The sequence below is a fragment of the Vitis vinifera genome, chromosome 14 (assembly GCF_030704535.1).
Source record: "Vitis vinifera cultivar Pinot Noir 40024 chromosome 14, ASM3070453v1".
In the NCBI taxonomy this organism is placed as follows: Eukaryota; Viridiplantae; Streptophyta; class Magnoliopsida; order Vitales; family Vitaceae; genus Vitis; species Vitis vinifera.
Window position 1 is genome coordinate 6,832,062 of NC_081818.1, and position 13,499 is coordinate 6,845,560.

General features: G+C 37.2%; 1 protein-coding gene across 1 annotated transcript in view; it reads right to left on the minus strand.

Annotated features, from left to right (window-relative positions):
• Window positions 1-13,499, minus strand: part of LOC100253765 (peptide-N(4)-(N-acetyl-beta-glucosaminyl)asparagine amidase) — a 54,474-nt gene that overhangs the window by 19,514 nt on the left and 21,461 nt on the right. Inside the window, exon 6 of the mRNA XM_002278386.5 lies at window positions 9,766-9,848. Coding sequence (XP_002278422.1) covers window positions 9,766-9,848 — 83 coding nt within the window. The remainder of the gene's footprint in view (window positions 1-9,765; window positions 9,849-13,499) is intronic.

Genomic DNA, 13,499 nt, shown 5'->3' on the forward strand with positions numbered 1-13,499 from the left:
ATGCTTCAATTGAGGAGGCCTTACAAAGCTCTCAATCTAAATCATTGTATTATGTGTACGAAGAGGAGTGAATTGGTCGATCATCTCTTTCTTGATGTACCACTGCAACAATTCTTCAGTAAAGATTGTTTTGTTTAACCAATCTTGAATGGTTCCCCTCAAGAGGCATAGTAGAAATGATGGGAATCTCTTTTAAGGGCTTTAGAAGTCTTCCAAAAGGGAAGATTCTTTGGAAGGGATTATTTTATCCTTGATATGGTTTATCTGGTTAGAGAGGAACACAAGGATTTTCGAGGATAGATGAAGATTTATGGATGCCATTTAGGACTTGATTTACTTTACTATTCCCTTTAAGCCTTAGTCACTAAGCCTTTTACAAATATTCCTTCGCTTCTTTTAATGTTGGACTAGAAGAGTGTTTGTTTCTCAAATAGGTTTATGAAGATAGTGTTGATTGGTTGGTCTTCCTTTCCCGCAGGATTGGTATAGTTAAAGTTTGATGCATGATCCTTGGTAATCCTAGTCAACTAGGTATAAGAGGAATGATTAGAGATCTCTCTAGTGCAGTGTTGAGAGTCTTCTCTAAACAGGCAAGGGTGGGGTTGGTAATTGAGGCAGAGATATTGCCATTGTTAGAGGGCTTGCTACAAGCTAAAGCTTTAGGCTTTCCTACCCTAACTGTTTCAACTATTGTCATATCTTAGGTGATTAATAAAGAAAGACTCAAAGAGGTTCATGGAAGTTTGACAATTGGATGAAGAAAATCATAGATGTTGTCAATGAGCTACATTGCACCCTCACTTGGGTTCCCTGTTCAACCAACCAACTCGCAGATCAGTCAGTTAAACAAAGAGCTAAGCATTTGGCCTCCTTTGTAGGAGACTTTCTTCCTCCTTGAGTGTGCTATGTTTCTGTTCTTTGTACCTTGGTTTTTATTTGTAAAGTTAGGTTAGTTCTTATGGGGGCTTGAAACTCGGTCATTTTAAAACCTTTTTTGTACATCCTTGAAGGATTGCTCATCCTTCTTATATTTATCTTTTAAGATAAATGAAGTTGTTTTTGTTAAAAAAAGAACGAAAACACAAGTTCTCATAGCCACATGGCATTCAACATCAATTAGTACTCACAAGGTTTGGAACTTCTAAGTTATACCTAAAAGAAGTTGAAAACCATCTTCTAAGTTATAATAAACCTAGGGAATGGGGAGTTTTCAAATCACCTCTTTCTTTGTTGTCCCCTTGCTCTTGAATTATGGCAAAGATCTGTCTCAAAAGCAAGGTAGCATGGGAGCTCTCAAATATCCCTGATTTGATGGTTATTTCTTTTCAAGTCTTGGTAGGAGCCGTAGACCCATGGCCGAGAGGCTCTTTCTTAGCAACATTGTGGATTATTTAGCTGGAAAGGAAAGCTAGGATCTTTGACAATAGTAGAGATAAGTGCCTAAATTATGGGAAAATATTTGCTACTTCATATCTTATGGATGGCACTAACCAAGGAATTCTCCAGAGTCTCCTTTTTTAGCAACAATTTGTAGGATTAGAGCTTAGTGTGATTATTAATCAAGAGAGCAGTGGACAGATGAGTTGAGTGCCCCCTTACCTTTTTTTATTGGTAAATAAAGAGAGTATTATATAAAAAGAACCCTAAAACAAGCGCATCAAAGTATATAGGATGTATACTATGGCAGCTAAAATGCGTAAGCAAAAAGCAAGGACAAAAAAAAAACTACTCCCTCCCTCAACAAAAACCCAACCAATTAATGAAGTCAATTAAGGACATTGAACCTTTATTTATATACAACCTTCTCCAAGACAACAACTTACAAAGAAAAACACTTTTCAGTTTTCTGTTAGAAAGCTCCTTTTTTCCAAATGATCTTGTATTCCTCTTCTTACACGCTGTCCAAAAAAATGCATAAAGGAGTTACTCCCCACACCTTTTTCCATTTCTTCCCAACAAAGTAGTCACACCAACCTAAGAGGAACTCTCTAACCGAGGAAGATAACACCCAAGACACTACAAAAAAAGAAAACAATAGCTACTACAAGACCCTCATCTTGCCACAATACAAAAGGGTGTGATCAATTGATTCCTCCAAGATATAGAAAATGAAACATCTATTAGTCAATTTCCAACCTCTCCTATGAAGTTGATCCAAGGTAAAAAAAATTTCCTCAAGTGGCCTCCCAATCAAAGAAACTCACCTTAGGTGGAACCAAGGAATTTCAAACGACACCCACAAGGAAAGACATCGATCTTCCTGGCTCTAGGATAAAGCAAAGAGATTAAATGGAAAAAGTTTTGCTCTTTATTTCCAACCAAATCAGCTTATCTTCTCCTTCCCTATTGATCACCTTTTGTTGAAGCCTCGAAAAGAATCACTCCACATTCTCGATCTTCTAATTGTTCAAATGCTTAGAGAAGCAAGGATTCCAAAAACCCCCATTTATGAGACCGATTCCACAATTCCGCCATCCATGCCTCTTTCAATGCAGCTATGACAAATAAGGAGAGGGAGGATAACACAAAAGCTCATCACCGAATCCCCTATCCTTTCAAAACTTTACCCTTCTCCCATTGTCCATTGAAAAGGAGACTATTGTTGACAATCTCCCAATCCTTCTTGATAGCTTCCATAACCTAACCCATACTTGTTTCTCACTTCCTGATAATGCCACCCCCATTCATCTTCTCCATATTTTCCAATTATGATTTGTTTCCAAGAAGCCCCCATTTCTGACACAAACCGCCATCTCTACTTGCAAAGGCCTTATTGAGTGAAGAAAGACATCTAATTCTCAAGCTCCCCTTTCTCTAGTCTAAACAAACAATAGCTCGCTTTACTAAATGCGACTTTCTTTCTAAAGCCCCAATGCCCCAAAGAAATCCCTTTGAATATGCTCCAATCTCAATTCCAAAACATCTAAAGCAAAGACATAAAGTAGATGGGTGAGCTAAATAAAATCCTCTGGATCATACTGAGTCCCCCCCTCTTGGAAATATATTGCTTTTTCCACATTGCCAATCTTTTATGAAACATCTCTTCCACCCTATTTCAAGCTGCCATTGATTTATAAGGAGCACCCAAAGGAAGACCCAAGTAAGTGAATGAAAAATTTCCCACCTTAGCGCCTAATTCAGAAGCCAAATCTTCCATATTTTCTACCCTCTTAATTGGAATCAGCTCACTCTTGATTTCGTTTATTCTGAAGCCTGAAATAGCCTCAAACTACATAATAAACCAACTTAAATAGGATATTTGAACTTGAGAGGCCTCACAAAAACCAAAGTATCATCAACAAACAATAGATGGGAAACTTTCACTCCATCTCCGCCTCTACCCTTTACCTTAAAGCTCAACAAATAACCACCCCCCTAGACCTCTTAGGAAGGTAACCAAGTGCCTCCGTCGGGAGCACAAACAAATGGGCAAGAGTGGGTCACCCTACCTCAAGCCCTTAGAGCTTTGAAGAAAGTTAGACAAGGTGCCATTAACAAGGACCGAGAATCTAGTTGTTGATATGCACCACTTAATCCAAATGATCTGCCATTGCCCAAACCCCATCTTATCTAATACCGAAATCAAAAAGTCCCAATTAACATTATCATAAATCTTCTCAATGTCAAGCTTACACAACACACCATAATCATTGCCTTTCAACTTAGAGTTACTTGCCTCATTAGCTATACGCACAACATCTAGAATTTAGGCTAGCTATGAAGATTAATTTTGATGGGTGTACCTTCGTCAATCCTAGTGAAATGCATATCAAGGAACTCACGTGAGATCATATATGTAAGATTATTCAAAGTTTAAAAAGAGGGCAAAGTTTGGGTTAGCCATTAAGGCAATACTTGCATTACTGGTTAGCATAGAGAGTCTTGGAGATATATTCAGTAGATGAGGAGGATAATGGATTACTTTACAGAACTATTTTGCTCTTCCTCGTGGGAGCTTATATCGACTAACTGAAAAGCTGATAGATTGGCTAAAAGAGAAACATCTCTACTAGTTCATTTTGTTGGGTATCTCTTAAGCCTTTTGAATTTTGATACTTCATTTTCATAGGGTTAGGAGGCCAAAGGCGTGCAAGGAGTTTTGTCCATCTTTTTATAGCCATGTACATTTTTCTTTTTAGAAGGATTTCTCACCCTCCTTTATTTGATATATATTTACCTTTATCTAATATAGTACAAGTATAGTTTTTTGAGTGAGTGAGAGAGAGAAATAGAGAGAATTGTAAAAAATAAAAAAAGAAAAAAGAAAAATGATTAGAAGAAAAAGGGAAATTATAAGATTAACAACACAGGAGATGCAGTGTGGATCAAGTTTGCCAGGTCTACTTTCATTTTGAAAAACAAAAATCTTCAAGAGTCTCTCTTTCTACTGTTGGTGTACGGTTCATAGAACAACAAGGAAAAACATGGAAACTTTAAAAAAGAAGGCCTGCATTGAGGAACAACAGATTACTAATTTAAAACTCAGTTAAAGACAAGACATCCTATTTGAAGTGCATCCAAAAATGTTTGGAAGAGGAACCAGGTTTAGAATTAGTCTAGGCCAGCATCCAAGTTAAGAGGATCAATCTAGGATCTTTCTCACTTCCTTGAGATTCTGCTAATGCTATGTATTGGGTGATAAAGATTTAAAGCAGAATGGAAGTCCAGACCCTAAACTGCCACAAAATGCTACAACCACAAATACAAGAAAAGCAATTATTTTAAAACAAAGTTTGATATTTTGTATGATCCTGATCAAAGATTTTTAAAAGGTGGATGCTAATAATCTGGCCGATCATTCACAATAGGGTTGAGAAGAAAAATACACACACGCATATATATAAAACTTTGATTAAAGGCGCATACAAAAATAAATGCACCCTATGCACACAGGGGTTTATTGAAATTCTAGATCATTTCTATGGATCATTTACAGAAGGGTTTAATGAAAATCTCCTTTAGCTTTTGATCTCAATGCTCTTCTCCATGAAAAACCTGATCCTCACGCTCTCTCTCCAGATGTACCAAAACAAGTAAAGAAGAGCCAATCTTCACACCATTTATGCTACAGTAAATTAGAATGTGATTTGCGTCTTTTTTTTTTAATAAAAAACAAAAGATGATTAATTATGGATAAAAAGTACACGGGAAGGATGAGAAATCTTCCCCACAATTACAAAAACTGATCAAAACATAACTGAACTCCACTATACAAGGAGATTTATAAAAATGGATTAGACCATATAAGAAAATACATAGATATCATCTCCTCAAACCCGGATTAAGCTCCTCTCATTGCTGACCAAACCCTTTGCTTATTTTTTTATTTTTTATTTTTGATAGGAAACAACAAATATATATATTGAAAGAATAAGAAGTACAAAAGAAGGATGAGGAATCCTCCCACCAAAGATAAAACTAAACAACACAATAAAAGAACAAGGAACTACACTATGAAAACTACGAACAAGCTCTCTTGGCTAGACCATCCCATTGGAACTACACACTGCTAGCCAATCTATTTGTAACACGTTAAGGGGAATGCCCTTAAAAACCACGCAACAATAAGCCCAAAGAGAAGCTAGGAAGTGAATGGAATCCCATAGATTCTCTGAATTCCTAGCTTTGTCCTCAAATATCCTAACATTTCTTTCCTGCCACACAACCCAAATTAAAGCAATGCACGCATTTTGCCACAAAACTATCCCTCTTTTGGAAGTCCCAAAACCTTTATAATTGATAGACATCATGTCTGAAATGCTTCTCAAAGGAACCCAATCCATCTTGGCTAACTGAAATAATTTGTGCCACAACCCCATGGACAAGGAACAATGTAGGAAAAGATGATCTGCTGATTCTCCTTGCATCATACACAACTTACAAATGTCAGGACTAAGAGCTTTGTAGGGTCTTCTCAATTGTAGCAAGTCATTAGTATTTACCTTCTTGTGTGCCACTAACCAGACAAAGGACTTGACTTTGAAAGGCACTTGAGAATTCCATACAAACTTAGTAGGAAAACAAGGAGATAAATCGGGCACTTGGGACAAGGCTATAAACCCTTTGCTTATTCATTACTAGCTTTACAAAGTTTGCATCTGTTCACTAGAGTCTACCCCACCCCCACATAAGAAAACTTATGGTGAGATTTTCCCCAAGCTGGCTCCCATGCCCAGAGATAAAAAAAACAGATTCTTATTCTTGTATTAGTACCCTAAACTTTCTGAACAACAAACTCCTCCCCATCCCTCAAACATGTGTAAGGACAATCCTTGTGGAAACAAGTCCTCGTAGGAAAGTTTGGAGAAGAGGAAGGAGGATGGTGTTCAAGGGATGTGTGGGATGGTTATGAGGTAGGCGCATGCAAGGCAATTAGAAACAGGTGAAATGATGTTAAAAGTAGGTCTTGCTTTATTGTCGGGAATAGCAAAAAGGTAAAATTTTGGGAAAATAGATGGTGTTGTGATATGACATAGGAAGAGGCTTTTCTAGTGTTATTTTCTATAACCATCACCAAGGATAATTGAGTAGCAGAGGTGTGGGAGCAGGCTGGGGATGGGGGCCAATAGAGTCCCCACTTTTCAAGACAATTCAATGAATAGAAACTTGAGGGATTGGAAGCCTTTTGAAGAAATTTGCACACGATCTCAATTAGAAACGATGAGGAGGATAGGATGGGTTGGAAAGAAACCAACAGTTGTTAACTTCTCAATCAAATCTCTTTATGCTTCCTTAGCCTACGGTAGGAGGGGATTCTTTTCCTGCAGATATAGTTTGAAATCTTTCGATCCCTTGAAAGTAGTTTTTTTTGCATGAGAAGTTGTCTAGGGAAAGATTCTGATGATTAATCAACTTAAAAAAAGGGGATGGCTTATGCCAAATAGATGCTACATCTGTAAATGTGATGAAGAATCAATTGATCATTTACTCCAATGTGCCAAAGTAAGAATGTCATAGTAGCTGATTTATTCTCTATTTCGTGTGACATGGGTGATGCACTTTACAGTTAAAGCAAATCTTCTAAGCTAGCATGGTTCTTTTGTGGGGAAGAAATGGAAGAAAGCTTGGAGGATTATTCCCCTGTACATATCTTAAACTCTATGGAAGGAAAGAAATAGGAGGCCATTTAAGATGTTGAACAGTGAGATCATGCAATTAAATATTTTTTTATGAGTATCTTTTTGGAATGGGTTAGAGCATACATAGATCATCACTCAATGTCCATGGTAGGCTTCATTGATTAGTTAAGCTCCAAGTAAGGAGAGAGAGTTTGGCTTTTGTTTTCTCTTTCGTTTGACAACCTTTTCACGCATATTGTATACATCGTGCATCTTGGGGTGCCCTTTCTAAGGCACTACTAATATATTCTCTTTTATTGCCTATTCAAAAAAAAAATGCACAAGGAGGTTTAAGGATTTACCTTAAATCTCTCTTTATTACCCTCCCTCCCAAACAAGCTACCCTCTCCCCTACTGTTTGTAAGCTCACACATTAGCTAACTTTAAAAACTAGTTGAACTCTTCTATTTCTGATCCTAAAAGTGCATTTGAACATGCAAGGACTAGTGACCTCCATCCACCTCTATCTCTCACAAAATTGCCACTCTTAACATTTCTCGAAGAGGCTAGAATGAACAACATAGGAAAATCTCTTTCAAAGGTCATTCCCCCACCAAGTTATCCAAACAAAAAACAATCTTTCTATTATTCCAAATAAAAATGGAAATGTTATGTCTGAACTTTTTTTTTTTCACAACCAGGAAATGTTTTGTCTGAACTCTTCCCACCCCCTCCTAATGTATTTCCACATGCCCACACCAAAAGCTTCTCTCTTGTTTAGTGCACTATCCTCCATCCACTTCACCATATGTTACACTTACAATCCTTCACCACAAGCTATCATGCTCATAAGCTTTTTTCAACAATCATTTGTTAGGTAGCATCTTATTCGAAGTATCAAAATTCCTAATTCCTATCCTCGCCATACTTTTAATCTTTGCAAACCGTCCTCCAATTCACAGGATGTACCTTTCCCCTCCAAGTGATTCCCCCACAAACAATCTCTCTAGATCTTTTCTAGTCTAATCTTTACTTTTCCAAGGAATTACAAATCAAGACAATAAATAAATTGGAAATTCAAAAGGGTGCTTTAATAAGGGTTACTCTCCCTTCCTTCGACGAATTACTACTTTCAAGAGGCTAATCTTCTTTTAAATCTTACCTCACTACTAGAGCTATGAGACGCTTGTAGAGGCAAACCAAAGCATGTAGAAGGAAGACAACTAACCTTATAGCCAAACAAGCAAACAAATCTCTCATCTCCAACACCTTGCCAACAAGAATGATTTTACTCTTTCTATAGATAGATCTTGGGATGCTCCACATTGGCATCACAGAACAGTCCTGCAACATTTGCAAATACTAGGTGAGAGATTTCCATCCCCTCTTCCCACCTCCCATCCGCTTTAAAACCACTTCTATAACCCCTTTCTATTGCTTTTAATGTGAAAACAACTCTACTTCCACAACCAACACAAAAAGGTAGGTGAAAAGAGGTTACCAGAGGCCTCCAAAACTCGAGAAAAACTCCTATAAGTATCATGACCAATATCAAAATCTCATGGCGGAAGTACAGAGGGCATCCATCTCAACTAATTTTGTGCAGTGTCCATTTTTCCCTAAATTGCAAGGAAAAAATCCAATTCATAGAACCATAGTTTTTTTTCTAATGTCTACTTTGCACACTAATCCCCCTCTTGAGATGTTTTTTCCTAGAGTCCATAGCCTCATTAGGTGCGAGGATCAAGAATACCTATAATGTGAGAGGCGAAACTCAAGGCATGAGGGTTCAGCAATGAGCCTGGAAAATTCTTACATGGAGCCACATACACGTCAAAACTGTGTCAGATACAACAGTCCTCTAACATGCATGGACACATAATGACATGCCCAGAATTTTAAAATAATTCTTTTTGATGCTGCATACATTTTTAAACATAAAAAATGCAGTGTACATGTCAAGGCACAACATTTTTTTCTACTATGGATCAGTTGTGAGGAAATATAATATGTCTATTTCCATTTTAATTTGATAACCATGCAATTCTACTTAGCTTTGGTCGATCTTAAGAAAAATAATTATTCTGAGACTCAAGCTCTATGCAGCAGGTACAAAATGACAGGATACACTACCATGGACATTTTTGAAAAGACAACTATCTAGAAGGAGATATTTATACAGTTATAGTATATGAGATAAATACATAGTATAGACAAATTTATTTACTTTTGATACTAACAATTTCCTGAGTGTCGAAAAATGAAGCTCAACAAATATAATAGATGCATCAAATATTTGTTGAAAAGACACACAGCATTTCTGCACTGATTGGGTGAGTATTATCATAAGCCAAAGACATCTCATCTCCACCTACACTCAACATCAGACCTAAACTTGAGCTGAAGCTTGGATATGCCAAAATACTGGTGTGCATAATCCTTGTTTGGGAAAGTTACTAAAAGCAGTCTGCATTGTGAGGTACACCAGTGTAAATATTGCTTCCCTTTCTTGTTCCTTGTCTTATACAAAATAGCATACTATGATATCACTGGAGGTAGAATGACTATTTTTAAGGAACTAACGTTGTCACTCACTGTTTCTGTAGTGAAACCCAGGCAACTGTAACTACAGCAGTATTCTACCAAAATTTTGGGCAGACCCATGGTAAAAAATAGCAAAGTTATGAAAAAAAGAAAGAAAGAAAACCTGAAAGATTGTTTGAACCAGAAAAGCAGCTGCAGCAGGAAAGCATGATCTTGTTCTGTTTTTGATGGTTTGAAGTTCCCCTCCTAAAACATATTTGTCAGAAACACTAATTACCAAGGCATCATTGCAGAATAAATATCAGAGCTTACAGGTTTCCTTAATACTACTATTTCAAGTCCTGTGACATAAACTAACGTAATAATAGTACAGTAACCATATAATAATCAAAAGAAAAACACCGGGGAACATAGAACAAGAAGTGGGCCACTTTCATGGCAAGTAAAAACCAAGAGTTGGAAAGCAAGTTTCTGTTGAAAAGGAAACTCTTTGCAGAAGAGAACAAAACAAGAACATGAATTAGCATTGTCAAATAATCACACTAAGCTCAGAGAGATCTGCAAAAAATTTTATAACAAAAGAATTGTAATAACAATGTTAACAAGTACCAAGGACATTTGAGAAACCAAGACTTGAAAAGAAGTTTTAGTTGAGAAGGAAGCTCTACATAGAGTGATAAAACAAGAAAATTAATTATCATTGTCCCATAATTATATCAAGCATAGCGGGAATGCAAAATTTTATAAGAACAGAGCTGCAATAACAATATTAACAAGTACCTAGTACAGAGCAAACTGCACCAGGATTTTTTTCCTTTCTTTTCGTTCATATATAGGACAAATGGCATCAATTCAGGACCAGTTATGTATATAGGTAGGATACACAAAACAACACAACCAAAACACCAGAAGGCATAAACAGGAACAGCCTATAAAAAACCAAATTATCCAAAGAAAAGGGTATCTAAGAGATCCATCATTGAGAAGCTCTCCATTTTCAAAGGAGCATGAGACCACTCCAAAAGGGATCTAATGAAGACCTCCTTCAACCTTTGATTTGAGAACACTTCTTCATTGAAAATCCTTCAGTTCGCTCTTTACATAAATCAAAACAAACAAAGGGAGTCATATGCCAAACAGTTCTTCTCTTCTTATCCAATGCTGTGAATTTCCACTCGAAGAGGAGATTTCTCACTAAAGCTTGAAACACCATATTCAAGCCAACAATTGCTAAAAGAAACTTCTGTAGCACTCTTGTCTTTTCACAAGATATGTTCAGTTGATTCCTTGTTGTCTTTACAAAGACTGCAGCAGTTAACCATTGTCCAACCCCTCTTCATTTAAATATCCACAGTTAAGATCTTTCCTCAAATGGCTTCCCATGCAAAAGAAAAAAAGCATTCTTAGAGGAGCTCAAGACCCCCAAATCTCTTTGGCTAGGAAGACTATATTAGTCTCATGACTCTCATCACATAAGGAGTTGTGGTACAACTTAATACTAAAGTTGCCCCTCTTATCCTCTCTCTAGAGTAAAGTATCCTCGTCTACTCTTTGCACTCTCAAAGGGTAAATAAGATCCGAAAACTCTATTACCTCCCCCAACTCCTAATCTTGGAAGGGCCTTCAAAATTGCACCCTTCAATGGCCTCCACTTATTTCTCCCTCCCATAAGTCTGCGACTATGGCATTCTTGGAAGAAGCTATTCTGAAAAGCATATAGAAAAGATCTTTTAACCAATTCTCCCCTACCCATATGTCCCACCAAAATTTTGTTCATCTACCATTTATAATTCAGACAGCTAGCTTGAGACTAAAGTATTCCCAACCTTTTCTAAATGTCTTTCCACAAGCTCATACCAAAAGACTCCCTCACCTACTCCACCCCACTCTTCAACTCCCCAATTTTACCAAGGATTACCTTTCTCCACAAACTCTCCTGCTCAATACTAAACCTCTACAACCATTTTTGCTTAGTAAGGCTTGGTTAACCTCTAATCTTCTAATCCCAATCCTCCAAACTTCTTATCCTTGCACACATTTGACCAACAAATAAGATGCATCTCTTTTCTTTCCCCAAGATCTCCCCATAAAAAGTCTGTTTGATTTTTCTCTAATCTAATGCTCACTTTTCTGAGGATTGCAAAGAGAGACATAAAATAGATTGGGAGACTCATGAGAGTGCTCTTTAAAACGACTAACCTTCCTTCTTTGAAAAGGTAATATTTTGTCCAATACACTAATCTCCTTATAAATCTCTCCTTTATTGCCTCCCAAATAGCACAATGCTAATGAGGTGCCCTAAGAGGTAAACCAAGGTAAGAAGTAGGGAAAGCTTCCCACTTTGCATCCAAATAAAGAAGCCACTCTATCCAATTTCTCTACCTCCCTCACTAGAATAATTTCAATTTTTTTAATATTTTTTTTAAACTTGGCACAAGCTCAAAGCAAGTTACAAACCATTTCTAGTATCACAACTGATTTGTGTTAACCTCATAGGAGAGAAGAACATCGTCTCCAAACAAAATATATGCATTCCCTCTTGCCCTCTACCCTCAACCTTAAGCCATTAATGAAGCTACCAATGAAGCCACCCTGCTCAGGCTGGAATATTAGACAATTAAGCGCTTCCATGACTTAGCACAAAAAGATAAGGTGAGAGAGGTTCCTCCTGCCACAAGCCTCTAAAGGTCGAGAAAAGTTTGTGGGAGTACCATTGACAAGGATTGACATTCACATGGAGGATATGCAAAAGTTTATCTACTCTATCCATTTAAGACCAAAACCCATCTTTTCCAACATCAAAAGGAGAAACTTCCAGTTCACATGGTAACATGCTCTTTCTATATCCAATTTACATACTAAGCCCACACTTTAATCTTCTCTTCCTCGAATCAATGGTCTCATTTGCGATCAGAGCAGCATCAAGAATCTGTCTGCCCCCCACAAAAGCATTTTGGTTATCTAGCACCACCTTTCCAGCCACCTTTTTCAGCTTATTAGACAAAACTTTTGTTAGAAGTTTATACAGACTACCACAAAACTGATTGTGCTAAATCCTTCATGTCTTCCGCACCTCCCTTTTTAGGAATGAGAACCAGAAATGTAGCATTAAGGCTATAGACAAAGGACTCCTTTGGATGAAATTCCTTGAACAGCTGCATCACCACCCCCCACCCTCTCCCCTTTTCTACTATCAACCAACAAAACTTCCAAAATGCCATTAAAAAACCATTCAACCTTGATGCTTTATCTCCCCTAACTCTATAAAAGCTTATAGCACCACCTCCTCCAAGAAGGGACTCTCTAAACTTTCTCTATCTTACGTTTCAATAAATTTAAACAGCTCAGCTGTCATGTCAAATCTCCTCACTTGGGGACTTTCAAACACGGAATTAAAGTAGGAAAAAAAAAGTCATCCTTGAGCTCCTCTTCCTCCAACCGAACACCATTAATTTTAAGACTGCCAATGAAATTGCCATTAATTTAGGAAATTCAATAACTTTATGAAAGCATCAGTTTAGGAACCACTTTACTGCTAACCAATGATATCAATTCATTATTAACATAAATTCAGCGTAAAAAAAAATGTCTATGACTATTGTTCATGTTAACATATGGAATTATGGAAGTTTTAACAGCATAAACCATGCTGGTAAGACAGTATTTGATGGATGTGCCTCTTCTCCAAAGAGGTACATCTTATGTGGCCTAGTTTGCACACTACTAGACCAGAATAAAAGATGAAGGGTGACCCCTTCGATTTTCAGAAAATTATCTGCTCCACAAAATGGGGGGGAAAAGCATCACGATTTGACTATTTAACCGGTGAGTTTCAATAAAATACTTTTGGACCAAACAAGTTTTGACAATGCTTCAAAAAGTTATGCAAGTCAGGCA